This window comes from Apus apus, chromosome 5, assembly GCF_020740795.1.
Source record: "Apus apus isolate bApuApu2 chromosome 5, bApuApu2.pri.cur, whole genome shotgun sequence".
Taxonomy (NCBI): domain Eukaryota; kingdom Metazoa; phylum Chordata; class Aves; order Apodiformes; family Apodidae; genus Apus; species Apus apus.
Window position 1 is genome coordinate 13,362,484 of NC_067286.1, and position 17,026 is coordinate 13,379,509.

The 17,026-nt window shown below is 35.9% G+C and overlaps 1 protein-coding gene across 12 annotated transcripts in view; it reads right to left on the reverse strand.

The window, feature by feature from the left end:
* Positions 1-17,026, reverse strand: part of SOX6 (SRY-box transcription factor 6) — a 370,949-nt gene that overhangs the window by 25,327 nt on the left and 328,596 nt on the right. For all 12 annotated transcript variants that reach the window (XM_051620577.1, XM_051620574.1, XM_051620578.1 and 9 more), the window contains one exon: positions 8,900-9,008. In XM_051620577.1, coding sequence (XP_051476537.1) covers positions 8,900-9,008 — 109 coding nt within the window. The remainder of the gene's footprint in view (positions 1-8,899; positions 9,009-17,026) is intronic.

The window sequence follows — 17,026 nt, forward strand, 5'->3', positions numbered from 1 at the left end:
CATGCCTAACCAGAAAATATTATGTTCTTTCCTTAATGTATTCATATTTCTGCTGCACTCCCTGTGCTCAAGGAGGTAAGGAAGAAGGGCAAGAGTCCTCCCTCCTCCATGCAGAATGATATAATGGTGGCTTTCTCTGTCAGCTAAATATTCAACTGTGCCTGGCAATTTTATGCTATTTTAGGCAGCTTCAAGCTCCTTTTATGATATTGGAGCAAGACAAAGACGTGCAGACCTAAGAATCAGGTCTTTGGGGTGTTTTAAACCACTGAAGTACTATATTTAATTTTTCACTCACTCCACTTAAAAATAGATAAGCAAACTAATGGATGCTTTCAGCATTTGTGACAATAATTTTCTCATGGGCAAAGATTTTCTGTGTAACTGCAGCCCACAGTTACTTTTTACAGTTCTGTCCTAAATTCCTGAAAATAATGTTTTACTATATAATGGGAATTGTGACAAGCCCTTAGCCATAACTGCGCTAATAAGCACCCCTATGTAAAACTCAGGGCATTGCAACAGTGGTTGGTTGTACAGCATCAGAAATTCAAAGTAGAAGTTTTTAAAATAAAGGTACTATTATATAAGAATCAATTACTGTAGCATGGAAACAGCAAGTGAGAAAGCTTCATATTTAGCAGTAGGAAAAAAATACCTAAGACAGTTAAAAATCAAAAAGGTAACACTTGTGGAAAACATCCAGATACAGTATTCCGAAAGTGGGAAGCACACTCTATGTTAAATATTGGTGTCTTGAGAGAAATAAGTTTCAATACCATGGGAAGATCAGTCCACACACCCTCAACTCAGATTTTTCAGTATTCAGAGAGGGAGTTCCCCCTGTAAAATATTATGGGGATGTTGGAAACATTGAAATTCATTAAGTGGTTGTCATCAGGAAAGTGATGGGATGAGAAAAGAGACCTTATTGCAGCCTTCAAGTGCTTCAAGGGGACCAAAAGGAAAGATGGGGAGAGATTTTTTTTATCAGGGAGTCTAGTAATAGGAAAAGGGTAAGCTGAAGGAGGGTAGATTTAGATTAGATATTAGAAAGAAATTCATTACTATGAGGGTGGGGAGACACTGGAACAGGTTGCCCAGGGAAGTTGTGTGTGCCCCCCCCCCCTACAAGTTTTCAAGGCCAGGTTGGATGGGGCTTTGAGCAACCTGTTCTAGTGGAAGGTGTCCTTGCCTATGGCAGGAGGGTTGCAACGAGATGATTTTTAAGATCCCTTCCAACCAAAACCATTCTATGATTCTATTATTCTATGGTTCTTAAAGACAGACTGCCTTATTCCTATCCTGTTTGCCACATTAATTACACAAGGGCAGAGGCACTGAAACTCATTCAAACAACTGAAATATTGTGCCTAAGTGCTTTATCCGAGATTCCAGATCTGTTGTGTCATTCTGAAAAATGTAAGCATATCACTCAAGTACCAGGTACAATCAAATAGATTCTGATTGTTAAAAATGGCAACCACAAGTCATGAAGCCCACCTTTTAGCATCTAGTCTCATTAACCAACTGTGTAAGTTACTTTAAATAATAAAGATACAAGTATAGCATTTTTTAAAATCAAAGACCTACAACAAGGATGCAGGGGAATAAAAAATCCAATACTTGAGCTTACTGCATTCTCTCTGGAAACACTTCTTTGTTTTCAGACAGCTTTCACTGTTTTGTGATTTTCATCTTTCCCCTCTCAACTGCCATAGCAACTATTACAAATATTTATGTGTGACAAAGACTGGCATGGAGAGGCATTCTTTCCTCCAGTATTTATAAAGCACTGTCACAAAAGTAGGTGATGCTTTGCCATGCATGTTCTACCTGCTGTTTACACCTCTGCATAGGAGGGTGTTAAACAAGTTACCTCACAGGTTTGGATCGTGTTGGCAGCCTGCCAGGATTGATTTGCCTGCAAATATATGGTTCCCTTTCACCTACCTCTTCAGCGGTGCAAAGTCAGCCTTTTTTGGAGTTAAGAAGGACCTGTGTCACTCTTCATGTAACTGTTTACTATTGGGCATATACAAGAATGTTGAGACTTTGAGTATATAGTAGTATTTCTTTAGGAAAGTGCTGTTCTGTCTTTTACTTAATAGATTTGCAAAACCCAAACACTTGTCATGATGTCTGCTCTATCACCAAGGAGAGAGAAACTGAATTTTTCACAGAGGGACAGAAATCTGGAGCTGAAGAAGGTGGCAGTTTCTCCTCACCCTTAGATATCAGCCTTGTTTTCCCACTGTAGCTCCTTTTTCTCATGTTTCTCCCCACATGGCCAAGAAACAACTTTCTACACTGCAAAGACTACTCGTCTTCCCCCAGTTAGCTCATTCCTCTCCTCCACATGATTCCACATTGACTGCTGCTGCCATTGCGATCAAGGAACATACAACTTAAAGCAAGAGAGAGCAGGCAGTGAAAGGGAGGACACAGGAACCAAGGAGAACACAGGCACTGAGTCAATGAACTTAAGATGGGCTGGGACCAATGCTATGCTGAGGACTCCAAGATACATCTTAATGATTGACTAAACATCTAGGTTTCATAGCAAAAGTTATCCTTCCAGAGAATTTGAAAAGTAACAGTCTAATACAAAGATAAATAAATACATAGATACAAATAAAGTGGACAGACAGATATCACTATATTATATAAATATTTTTTAATCTAAACTAGTGGGCATGTGCCCTTCCTCAGAACTATGGTTCATGCTTAACACACACTGGTAGATTACTATCAAAGAAAGAAGCAGCAAGTGCTAAACACAAAGTTTACAGCATCAAGAAAATTCCACACGAGAAATAAAACAAATTATAACATCATAACAGGACTCAGAAGAAAAAGCCTCTGTGTTTGTTGTCCCAAATGGAAAACTGTGAGGCCAGATCTTTAATTCACAAGTCCTTGATTCTAGTATATTAACGTGGAACTCAATGTTAAGTACTAATATGTCATTTTCATCTGTTTCCATTTGCTTTATCAAAATGAATTTAGCTTCACAATGTATCTGATTTTTCACTTAGGAAAACAGGACACAGGGTAGTTATTTTCCTTTACAAAGTCACACAATGAGGCAGTAGCAAAATAATAACATTCAGATGTTTTTTGCCCAGGATCCAACCAACAAAGTTTTTTTTTTAACAGATCCAGTACTTTGTCAGGAATAAAGACCAGGTCTTGATGGAATCTGAATCCCTGACCTGCCCTAGATTCTGCGGTGGTCCTGCTCTTTGAGGGGGGTTGGACTCGATGATCTTCAGAGTTTCCATCTAACCCCTATCATGCTGTGATTCTGTGACTATGACTGCTGAAGGAAACCACATCACAACCTGAGCTAAGGTAAAATCAGTAATTACCAACAGAAGCATTAAGTCTCTTCTGCAGATTTCTATCTACTATAAAACAAAATCTTAGCATACTTCCTACAAATTTCCAAAGCATTTGATCACAACTGGAAAAACAGAAGGATACATAAACATACAGCACATTATACAAGGACAAGATCCAGAAACATATAGCACATTGTACAATTCAAAAGAAGCAGCACTATCACAAAAAGTAAGCATCTAGGAAAGGAATATCTTTTTTAGGACACGAACCAAAAAAACCATATTCAGATCATCCAATATTCTCAGATAAATAAGAACTGAATACTTTAGGTTCTTCTACCTGGAATTTAAACAGGTCTCACCTATGGCTCCGGACTATATTCTACACACTCTGGTCAAACGATGTATGACAGTCATTTTCAAAAAGAGGTTTTAGATGCGGCTAGATTCAAAGCTGTCTTGGTGTGTCCATGCCAGTTAGCTGTATTTCAGTCCTGGCATTCTTAAATGTTAAAAATTATGAAGCCGCCTACAGAAAGAATGATGTTTCCTTTAAAATGATGAGGCTTGGAATAAAAAAAAAAAAAATTGTTGTTTAGTTCTATAATTGGCTGTTGTTTATAATTTTGCATACCAGTCACCGAACATTTATAAGGCTCTCAAATCATATTTTTGAATTTTGCTAGCTACAAATGTGTCATATATTTTAACATGGCAACTGGGATTTCCAGGTAATGATACAAGCCTGCGGATTATTCATCAATGGTGTCAGAGCCAGTGGCAATGTTTCTGAATGCAGCCTGAGCATGATTTTTAATATAGTTAGCCCAGTCCTGCTGGTGGCTATGGAAGTAATAGAAATGTCAGTTTATGTCATATTTAATATTAAACTCTTGTTGATGATTTTCAGGCCTCCGTTCAAATGACAGTTCGGTCATTATGAGTAACACAAACTTTGAATATGACTTAATATGCTTGGTCATCTCTGAAAGAACGCCTAGTTACCACTGATCTTAAAAAAGGTTTCACACACTGGGCAGCAGCTACAAGTTAAGTCTTAAAAGTAATTCTTCCAGTATCCTTTAGTATTTGTTTTATAATTGCATAGAGCTAAATTTAAATAATTTCAGGACTTGTCTTATGATTAAAAAAATATATACATGTAGCTTCAGCTTCTGATCAACGAGCCAGTACCACAGGCACTCCTAAAATTAAAGGAAAACATGACTGATCCTGTCCAACTCAGATCTCTGCTATATGTTATAGAAAAGATATAAGGAGTAGAGAGAAATCATTGCTAGATACTATTACAAAGGCATTCCATAAAACACACAAGTCTGCTGACATTTCTTATAACAAATTATTTGAACCTTAAAGGCTGTGTCAAAGTTATGGGAACCAAGAGCACTTCTCAGATTCGGTCTATCTTGGCTGCCTGTTAGGATGAGACAGACATGTACCATGTCACTGCACACTTCAGTTTCCAATGCAAGTGCAGGCAGGCAGGGAGTGAAACTGCACTTTTATAGCCCTCTGGGTCTACATCAGTTGGGGGATCAGGATGCAGCCCAAATTGCACTTTCCCCTAGTTTATAGCCAGCAATGGGACTAAATTTGGAGTCCCTGGTTCAAGAATAAACCTGTTACACTACTTTCCCTGCTCCATCCCAGCCCCCATCCCCCCCTCCACATTTCTCCCTTCAAAAACCCTCTTCAAATAGTCAATGTATCTTCTCTAGTAAATTTCATCATTCTGAAGTTCTGCAGTTCTGGTGATGGGAGTAAAACCATGTGACAGATCTATCAGCCACACGCTCACTCGGTCACAACTGAACTGACACCTCAGAGATCTGGATGTATTTGTGGTGAAGAAAGATAGGGGGTCAGAAGTTGCCCACCAATATTTCTTTTTCTATATGCACAACAAAACACATAAATATTATCTAAAGATATCTACAACAACCTGCACTCAAATGCTTAAAAAAAAAAAAAAAAAAAAAAAAAAGGAAAAAAAGATAAAAGGTCAGTAACAACAACAGAAAGGAAGGTGTGAATAACACTGTCTTCAAAGAATATGACTGTGGCTGTTAGGAACCTTTGAGATTCAGTTGAGATTGTGACCTCGGCAACAAACTAAAATGCAACAAGCTTCTCTTCTTAAGACGAGGCCACAAAGAGCAACAAACCTGGTGAAGGATCTAGAGAACAAATCCTATGAGGAGCAGCTGAGAGAACCAGGGGTGTTTAGTCTGGAGAAAAGAAGGCTGAGGGGAGACCTTATGATTCTCTACAGCTACCTGAAAGGAGGGTGTAGAAAGGTGCATGTCAATCTCTTCCCAGGTAACAAGCGATAGGACAAGAGGAAATGGCCTCAGATTGTGCCAGGGGAGGTTTAGATTGGATATTAGGGAAAATTTATTCACTGAAAGGGTTGTCAGGCTCTGGAACAGTCATGTAAGTGGTGTAAGTGGTGAAAGTGGTGGAGTCACCATCCCTGGAGGTGTTTAGAAGATGTGTAGATGTGGTGCTAAGGGTTTAGTGGTGGACTTGATAGTGTTAGGTTCACTTTTGGACTAGATGATCTTAAGGATCTTTTCCAACATAAAAGATTTTATGAGTCCATAATGCTACAGAGTAAGTTGTTAATTTTCTTAATAACCCAGTAGTGAAACAGACACATATGGAAGCACAAAGTAATAGCAATACTTACAAAAAACTTTGTGGCATGGAAAGCCTAGAATGATTTGTAATAGTTTTATGAGAGAACCTTTAATATCCTTGAAGATGAACAGTAGCATGGTGCAGTACATCAGAGGCCACAGTTTAACTGCTGGTATTTTAGCAGCGCTGTTATCAATGGACTTCCACTTTAAATGATTAAACACTAGAAGTGTCAACTCTTCGCTAGCTTGCCAAAGATAAGTGGCAAAATTTGGGTGATATTTTGAATGTCTTTTTTTTTAATACCCAGCTAGTATCTAAATTCACCTTGTCTACAACTAGAAGGACAAATAAGCAGCTCAATTTTGAACTTCCGCCAATGTTTGGGGTTTTTTCAGATCAGCAGTGGTATTCATCCAACACCTCTTTTCCAGAGACATGTCTTGGCTGCTAAACAAAGTATGGAAATCTGAAACCATTCATGAACTCAGATTTCCCACGTGGCAACACACCAGGACTCAAACTGCCCCACTAGTTCTAGAGAGACATGTACACTGTCCTTAAACTGGCACACATCACTGTAGTTTGGGTTACATTATGTCAAAGCTTTGTTTTGCATTATCCAGTAACAGGGAGGGCTGTCAGGTGCCACAAGGTGTATCAAGATACTTGAAAGAGAGGATGAATTGAAGTGAAATCAGCTAAACCAAGAAAGTTGTCAGGGACTTGGTATCATATGAACCAGTAACTATATATCTGTAAGTAGGCTGCTGTAGCTTCTCATCCCAACTGAGGAAAAAAATATCCTTCAACATGTTGAAATATGAGAAGTTGCTGCAGGATGGAAATTCCTTTACAAAGTAGTTTATAAATAACTGATTAGTCAACAAGTGCTTTTGAAAGTCCATGTATCTTGTAAGTCCTTTTTTCTAGAAGAAAAATAATGCCAAAACACCTCTCTGAAAATTGTTTTACTTACATTTTGTTCATTATTTTTCTGTTTAAAGACAATATTACAGTGGCCAGTCACATACAAGAAAGGATGAAAAAGTGAAGCTCATAAATAATAGCTCCCCAAAATGTAAATTGCTGGTTTTTTAAGGAACTACTAAAAATATACATATATATATATGGAAAACCTGAAATGTATCATTAAGGTGCTAGCCTCCTTCTGAGTATTCTTCTTGATGCAGCTGAAGATGTCTCTGCTCACTGCAGGGTGTTGGACTAGAAGACCTTTGAAGGTCCCTTCTAAGCCAAACCATTCTATGATTCTATGATTCTATTTGTAATAAATAGCTGATGAGCTTCACTCATCATCTTATCTTACTGTTGTGGAGACCTGAAATCTTGACTATGTCAAAATACTTAAAAATAAAAAGAAAAGCAAAGACATAAGTCCTGGTTTGAGCCATGACACATATCAGCATGTGCTCCTGGTGCACGTGTTAGTTCCATGAGGTAAGATAACAGTGACATTAAGCCAGTAAGTAAGAATATTTTGCTGAATTAAATTTGAGATTTAACTATTCCTCTCTCTGTGTGAGTCAATACAGGAACATCTTGGAACTGAACTTGCAGCTTTTCCATGATATATAAGTTCTTGTTGAAAATACTTTTAAATTCAGCTTTTTTGGTTTGCCTTGAGACTGATTAAAGATAATGTATGTCGGTTGGCAAGCCAGGAGAATAAGGGTTTATCACGATCATATCATATATTACCTATACAGTAAAGAAAAGTTAACATTTACATGTGGTGGTGGTGTTGTTGTCATCAGACTTCAAAATGAAGGGACAATTCCTGAGACCTTACCTGAACCATTTAAAAAACAGAAAATGTGCTTATACAAATATTTTTCTACATAGAAAATATTTTGCATTTTTATCAAAAAAATGATGCCATTGTCTTTCAAGAGTCATTTGAAAATAACCCTATTTGTCAACGATCACAAGTTTCTTGGTCCTATTCTTTTGATCCAAGAAAAAAAAGCAAATGTTGAACCTATGAGATGTTTGGATATTAATGGAAAAATTTAGAGATGTTTTAACCTTTTCTCAAGAACAGCAGTGTAACTAGAATTTGTCAGTTTAAAAAAGAGTGAAAAGATACTCAAAAAGAAGTAAATTGAGAGTGCAAAATGTTGCATAATATTATATCTTAATAGTACATTAATCTTACTACCACTATTGGTAGGGTTTCTATCTATTGACATGTTTTCTTCTAACGTATCAGAGGGTAGAGAGGACACCAGTGGCATCCACTTCCAAAGCATGCATGGTAACCCTGCTAGATTCTAAACTCAGTATTGATTAACACTGATTTCTATCTGTGACTTGACACTGCATGCCTGATATATAGAACTCTCACTCTGAAATGAGTGCAAATGCACTGAAAGTTTGTATCATGAAAAAAGACATTTCCATATATAAAATGTGAAATATTTTTCCATTGTCATCTGACAGCTGCCTGTCAATAAAATTATGCTTACTGCATCTTGAATATTTTATGAGAGCACTAATGGCTAGATTCTTGAAGACCTCTGGCTTTCTTCAAAGCTGCTAAATCCTTAAAACTGGTGAAAAAGTATATATGTATATATTGCCTTGCTGAGATAATTTTCTCAATGTAATTTTCTCAAAGTAAAAACACTATTTGACAGCTGTTGGAGGAAAAAAACATCGTTGTGTTGCAGGAGGGCTTAGAGGGTTACACAGTCCTTTTCATCTACGTGCCCTTTGCTATGGACTTAGTACAATCTCACAAAACCACACAGAAATCACTCGAGTGTTATCCTAGGATGTAACCTAGACAATATTTATGACACTGGCAGCATTTCAGCCGTACCATTCTGTAATGCAGTGTTCAATAACCTATAGTTAAAACCGCAACTAACCTTCTGCATCCTCCGGCCTTGTAAGATCGATGACACCAGGGCCCAGTTTTCCATCTTCATTGGGTTTCCCTGTTAACTGTGGGCCTAAATTCTCAAACCTTGTTCTCTCCTGGAAGAGAACAGAAGTAGTGTTAATGCTCCATATAGGTTAGTTCTCATTATATCCTGTGCTCATGTGTAGGCACCAATACATGCTTTATTTTTAAAATCTGAAAAAGTAATGAGTGCATTTAATTAGAATTTTAACTCAGGGACATTTTTTTTTTTACAGAGTATGAATGCTTGCATTTATGAAAATCAGTTTTAAATGTGAAACTTATACAGGAACTTTGAGATTATTTTGATCTGCACTGCCATAATGCATAAACGACTGTACATGCAAATACAAAAACCGCTTGGCAGCAAACAGAGCTGATCGATGCTGCTCACTTCGCCTTTCCACTTATTTTCTAACTTAAGCTGGAAAAGACAATCAGTGTTTGAGAGACATGAAAATTCAGAAGAAGAGCTTGTATTAAAATATACTGCTAATTTAGTGAAAAAAAGCACTTTTTCCCCACTATGAGATTCAAGTTCGCATTCCTATCTTTGTGAAAACAGAAGTCTGACTTTTATGCAAGTTGTTTTCAAATACAAGCATTTGAAAGAAGGAATAATATATGACAGAACAAATTATTTGATCTAGGAATTTAAATTGTACCTTGGTGGGAAGGAAACCCATAGAGATTTATCAGAAAAAAACAGAAAAAGAAAAAGAAAAAGAAAAAGAAAAGAATAAAAAAAAGAAAAAGAAAAAGAGAAAAGATAAAGAATGCACATTCCTAGAAAAATAAAAAAGCTTTTGAAAGCTGGAGACCTCCATGAGAAACCTGGAACTAGAGTGAAAACTGAAAGGTATACTGTGTGTTAACCCAGTTCCTCAATCAACTACTGGACAAGGGCACTATAAATGACAGTATAATGTTGTCTCACAACGATAGTCTCTGTAGTACTGTGTATCAGTAGCAAAGCATTCAATGGTTATCATTAATTTAGCATTCTCATTTGAAGGAACATAGCATGTTTTCCCTCTTGCCTTGTTGTTACCTCTTCAGACTAAACTTGGCATTATGTTGTACTTGTGAATGAACGAAACCTTGTTGTTCATTACTATGAAACAATATTAAATGTCATGTCAGTTTGAATTTACAGACATGAAATACCAGCTTTCAGCTCTATGAACAGTTTCTCCATGTTATACTTAATGCATTATGCAGAAGTAGAGTGCTGATTGCTGTTCAGTCTATTGTTCAATGACCTAGTTCTGTACTGTGCATAGTAGACATAAGAAGAAAACACTGGAGTTTCTCTTCTGCAAAATGGTTAGAAACTTGGAAGTGTTCTTAAGGACAAAACACACTTTGATGGCCTTGACTCCTCATTTGCTGCTCCATCTCCAAATACTTATGCTTTCCAATGTGATAATTTTTCTATTACCATTACATTTCAGTAATAAAATTGAGCCAAAACTGAGGAATTATTTCCATTGATCATTTTTTTTATTCCATCAGACATAGATTTTTTATATTATTTTATGTTTAATTTGCAGAGGAAGACAAGAAAGCACAGCCTGACAGTGGATTTGCCACAACATGCAGATTAGGCATTTCAGATACTAACTGCATTTCTAAAATTTCCTCAGAATCTTAGAGTTGTTGAACAAAATAAGTCTGCATTTTATATTTTGATGACTTCTTATTTTCTTCTGTAAAATCTGTGATTGATGAAGGAGCTTACATATACAAAGGAACTCAAGAGAAAAGAAGTTGCAAACGAAATGTGACTGCAGAAAGGACCTGAATACTAGAGGCCCAATATTTTACTGCAATATGTTATGCAATGTAACAATACACCTGAATCATCATGATGGGATCTGTTTTACTGGCAGACAGAATAAAAAATAAGTTTGTCAAGGATTCTGCATTCCATTGCAAAAGGCTGATTTGCAGTTGAGATGAAAACAAGGATCAGTACTAAGAAAACAGCTTTTGGCACATATATTGTCTCTTCCAAAATATTTGTGCTAAAAGCTTTTTCTTAGATGTTAACACTGCACCTGCAGTATTCTTGGAAGAAGCCTTAAAGTGTGTTTCAGAAGAAGGAGAAATACCTTTCTGCTATAAAAATCATCAGACTCTGCTACATAAAAATATGCACATTTGGAATATCTTTCTAGTCATTCATTCTCTTTGATTTTACCAGAAAATATTCTGTTAAAAAAAAAAAAAAAAAAAAAAAAAAAGAATATCAATATTTTGACACAGAAGGAGAAAAGGGAAAATTACATTATAAGGTTCAGGAACAGTAAAATGAAAGCACTTATATTATAAAAATACCTGTTCTTGTCAAACAAAGGAGATACAGTTATTTCCTAACCCCTTCATTCATAAGGAGCTGTAACAAAGCTGTAGCTATATTTAAGTCTTTGAAACACCTTTTAAAATAATTCTTTTGCTTTTTACAGAAAAAAATCTTCCTAGTGATTATAAAAAGTTTTCAATATTTGCATTGGGTTTAGACAAATTCAGAGAGCTGTAAAAAACAGAAACATGCTCCTCAATTCTATTAAATATAATAAATTTATATGAAATTTATTACTAGAGAAGAAACTTGTCCTGCAAGGCCCCAAACCTTTTTAATGGGTTTTGTCTTTGCTTCAGTCTTGTATTAATCCTAAAGAGGCTACTTCCACCAAATATCCTTTAGAACGATACCTTTTTCCTAGTATGAACAAGGACTGAGAGGAGGATCGATTCTGTGCATAATATTTCTATATGAACAAAAAAAGACTTACCTTCATTAAAAGTAAATGGCTGTACATAGCTGCACTAACAAACATGTTACCTAGACATGCACTATGTTTGAACATACGTACAGCAACTACTGCATATATTGCTGATTCCCTAATCTACATTAACAAAAAATGTTCATGAGTTTGTGATAAAGTGCAACGCTATGGAGAGTGCAGGTATTTTGTTTCCTGTGAGAAAGCATTTTGGACCTCTACGTTGAACTGATTTTTTTGTACTGGCTATGGAGCTTATGCTGTAGAATCACATTAAGATTTTAGGACATGACACAGACAACCCTTTCTCATTACTAGATCGACACAGTCAGCTGGAGTTTGCGCTAGAACACAGAAAGCTCTTCCCAGCACAATTTAGATCTGTTCTGCTTCTTTATATGTTGAAGACACGACAAAAATAATCACTTATTTAAAAGGAGAAAAGAAGAGAAAAAATATTCTTCTTAGCAACCACATCTTAATTTTCCATTCTGTAATATGATTAGGCACTTATTTATGTGTTGTCAGTTGCAAACATGCAGAAAACGTAAAAGTTATTGAAAAAATTAAAGTCTGCTCAACTGTCTTCCAGGACTGTTGGTTCTCTAAGTGCTTTGAAATTGTGATGTATGAGGTAGATGTTGCATATTAAATAAAGATATTTAAATTATAAAGCCCCCGTTAGTGAGAGCTGATGAATGTTAAATGTTATGAGCCACAAGGCTGTGGCATTCATCATATTCACATATTATCACAGTCAATGATGGAGCAGCCCCAGTGATGACAGATAGACTGCTGTATAGTTATCCCTTATTTTCCTTGCTCCAAGAAAGCCTTTCAACCCCTTTGGCATTATTTTTAGCTTTACTTTAAATTAGCAACTTTTCTGTCACATTCTGGCAGAAAGTATCAATTCCTTCTTCACATGTGGATGGTAAAAGAATGATTTAGTGAAGCAAGGAGTAAAGGAAAAGGAAGCAGTAGCCCCTACCTCCAAAAAGGCTGCAAACTTCAAATGACTAGAAACAAATATAAAATTGTGATCTTGTGAAAGAACAGCAATGAAACAGTAAGCACGCAATAATGGCTTTTCTCTGCACTTAGATAAAAGCTGAATTTTTGATGTGCACAGTATATTTTCATAAAATTTTATATACTATGTTTTATACACTTATTGGTTATTCCGTAATAATGTGTGTGCTAACAGTAAAATTGCTCTTAAATTTATGTGTGTTATTTATATGTTCCCACGTAACAATGCTTTTTGTTGTAAAAAATATTCTGTTTATTAATGTAACTTTACAACCACTGCATCCAAGATCCGTGGTAAATTAATGACATTTTTATTATTTTATAGTGTCATTAAATTTTTACTGATCACTCCATCAAACAGAAGCAATAAAGGCCATAATGCAAACTGGGACACTTAGATCAGGGGAGCAGGAAGACATTCCATATAGTCTGAAGTAAACGACTTGCTATAAATGATATTTATACTATCTTTAAGGATGTGAGAATACTTGGACAAGTTTGGCAAAACTGTTTCTGTAGTACCATGGATTGTGTACTTAAATAACAGTTTACTTGCCAGCAAGACAATTTTTTTTCAAACCATATGCGAGAAGATGACTGATTGCATCCATCTCTTGAAAAATAATATACGAAATGTAATAATACACTGGGCAACCCTCCCTTCTGGATTACCAAGACTGATCCAACTATACCCATCCCTCAAATGATTTCAACATGCTTGCTTTTTCCACATCTGAAACGTATGCTTAGTCTGAAATGGAAAATGGCATGCATGCTGATAATTGTGTAAAAGATTTAAAATATATCTATTTTTTGCAAACAAATACTTCTTATTTAAGTAGATGGGGTTGGACAATGATGTAATACCCTTTATTTCAATAGTTTATCATGAAAGCAGTTACTAACATTAATTCAAAGAGCTAGTTTCTGGAAATTGAATTAATATGGGTCATTCAGAGAAGCCACAGAGTATATGACTGAAGGGATACTATTTCTTCCAAGGACAGTACTTTAGTTAGAATGACTAGAAATAATTAGCAATGTTGTCTTTATGTATGAAATGAATTTCAATTGAATTATTCCATACTAAATGTTCTAGTAGCTTATTTTCTAACTATGATCTATTCCCTTCATGTACCATGGACAGTAAACAACAGGAAAACAACTTACTATATTCAAAACATAAAACCAACATTTTCAGTAGAACACAGATAAAATTATTCCTGGTTTGAATAAGGAGAAATCACAAAATCTTTTTTTCCCCCCCTGCAAAGTCAGGCATCCCAAGCTTTTCACCTTCTTCTTACTACTTTTTAACAGCTAGGACTGAAAAGTTAAATTACCCTCCACTTAGAATCTGTTGCAACATCTTGGCACAGCAGGGATAATTACAAATTGACTTTCAGCCTTATCTCTGGATATTTTAGTTATTACGGGTGGGAAGTTTAAACATTAACCTTATTACAACAATGTCAATCATCCTACTGGTGTGCAGGCATGCAACTGCTGGAATTCTTTGGATGGAAAAGGTGATAAACGCAATAGTGGCATTGTTGTTATAATTGAAAGCAAGGCCTTTGGTTTTGCACAACTGTGGTAAGTATCTTGTTTTCAATACCTTATCAGTGGATCTGCTCCAAGAAACTTGAGAAATTAAATTAGCAAAGCAGGCAAACTTATTGCGGGGAGGGTGGTGTGTTAAGATATTACAAGATACAAAGTGTAACTTTTTCAACCACTGATTTTACAAATTGCACAAATGAAGGATATGTTGAATTCTACAATGCTGACACAACATGTACTTAGTATATTTTTTATGAATTTTTACTTGAATTCAATGATCTCAAGAACCAGAAGGTGAATCTTCACTCCAATGTACTGCTGTTTTCAGTTTTTGAAGGTCCTTATATTGTTCATAAACTATTCCATTAGAATCTTTCCATGCTGAACATACAGCATGGACTAGCATCCCTGCCACAGACTACAGATTTGTGTTATAGTAAAGTGCCTCAAAGCAAACAGCTTGCTTGAAAAGATGTGGGGAGAGAGAAACCATTAGGTCCCCTTTCAAATATATTCTTACACCTTGAAGCATAACTGAAAAGTAATAGATTGTAAGGTGATAATAGGGAATTTACACTAAAATTTCTCTGCCTGACTGGTAAGCCTCAGTTGTCTTCCATGTGACTATGCGACATATGCAAGACCATCACAAACAGAAATTACACCAAAATGGTTCAGTAACAGAATTTCATAATGACTGTCATGGTATGGGACTTTCTTCTTTTAAGATCAAGGGTCTGGAGTAAAAAAATAAAATTGCACAGTGTCTAGAAAAAAGTTTGAAACTGGAGTGCCAAAGGCAAAAAATTCATCAGAGAAAAAACTGCAAACCTAAATGACCTACTTGTAAACACTGTGTTTAGCTAATGATTTTGGAAGCCTAATTTTAAGGATCAGAATTCCTTAAGCTTCTGCTTACTGTAAGCAGTAGCCATCCTGATCTCTGAACACAAATAAGTTGGATTTAGATTAATTCCCTGATTATTGGGAGCATTCAGCACATATTAATAAGTTAATAAACTTCAGGGAATTGAAAATTGCCTTTTTAAATGTGTATGAATTTAAAATATTTTTTTAAGGAAAAAAAAAAACAACAAACCAGATAGGAAGTGTTTGCACCTAATTAGGATATTATGCCCTCCTACACATGAAGTATCGACATATCCATAACTATTGCCACACTTGCAGGCACTGCTAAGCCATGGATCTGCCCTGGTTAGATTACTTTCAACAGGATTACTGCACTTACTGAGCCCCCTTAACCAAATACTTTATGTCTTTGTTCATATGGTTTTAATATGGTTTTAACCAATTGCAAGGTTATTTATAAGTTTGCAACTCCCCAGTAGTTAGAATTATGAAGCGTTCAGACTTAAGCATATCCAGTTGTGTGGTAACCCAACTACTGCTTTCATGAGGTTTCCAAATTTTTATTCATGCAGAAAGGCATGATGCATGGCAGTATATGAGAACTTTCTGATTAACTCTTTGTTTCAGCAGCATATTCATGTAGCAGCCTGCAGTAAAACTACATGTCAACTAAAAGGGAAAGATTTTTTAAAAATAAAATTAAAAAACCCCATATGAACTGTGAAATTCCACGAGACTGATAAGAAGTCATTAGTCCTTGAAAAACAAAAGGACAATGAATTAACAGCTGGTAAATGAAAAGCAAACAAAAGGAGTTACTACTTTACACTCTGCATAATACAGCTGTAGAATTCACTAGAGGTCAGAAAGAGTCCAAAGCTTGGGCTGTCACTTGTTTTTAAAAGAGTTGGATAATTTTATGACTGTTAATAACATTTGTAGTAACACATGCTAAGATAATCAAATCTCATGTTCCAGAGTGTAAGCTGTTCAACTGTTGGGGTCAAAGAGAAATTCCCTTGTTGTGTCTGCTACTCCCTTCCCTCCTGACCAACATTCACAGATGATTAACTGGGAGCCTTCTAGGGAAATAAGTTAATTTTATTTTAGAATATCAGGTATTGCTCACTAGATTTAAGGGAGAACTAGTAAATGGTATATATATTTACCTTATAATTAGAAAGAATCTGAATGCAACCATTTCACAAAAAATATGCAAAAAACCCCAAACAAACAACAAAAAAACAAAAACCAAAACAAACAACAACCAAAGGGAAAAAGAACAAACAAACAAAACAACGAAATCCCGCCACATTTTCTTTTAATTAAACACATCCATGTGCATTTTTGAGAGACAGACAAAAATAAACACAAATTACAACTGACATACACTTCTACTAGGAAACAGCAGGACTGGGTTGTTTTTTTCCTGTGCCATAGAGTGACTAGTGGAAGCAATTCAATAGCTACTCTGGAGTCTTCAGAATGGCCAGATTTCTAATGTTTGAGTTACACAAATAAATGCATAAGGGCATGGCAAAGCAAAGGTTGGGGTTTTTTCCCTATTTGAATAAATAATACAAAGGTTTCAATAACATACACTTTGCTGTATTACAGTTTAATTTAGGGGCTGGCTGCACCTTGTCAGTTATGGCCTCACTTTCACCAAGTATTTAAAACCCCAGACATTTAAGTGCCATAAAAGTGTACTTTCACCAAATGTAGACAATGCTGTGATTCTGTATGTACATCTGCCTGCTCCCCCAAAGTTTTCTGTTTGTGATTAAATTTCATTAAGAGTATTGTCATGCATTAGAATCAGAACAGAATGTAGAAGA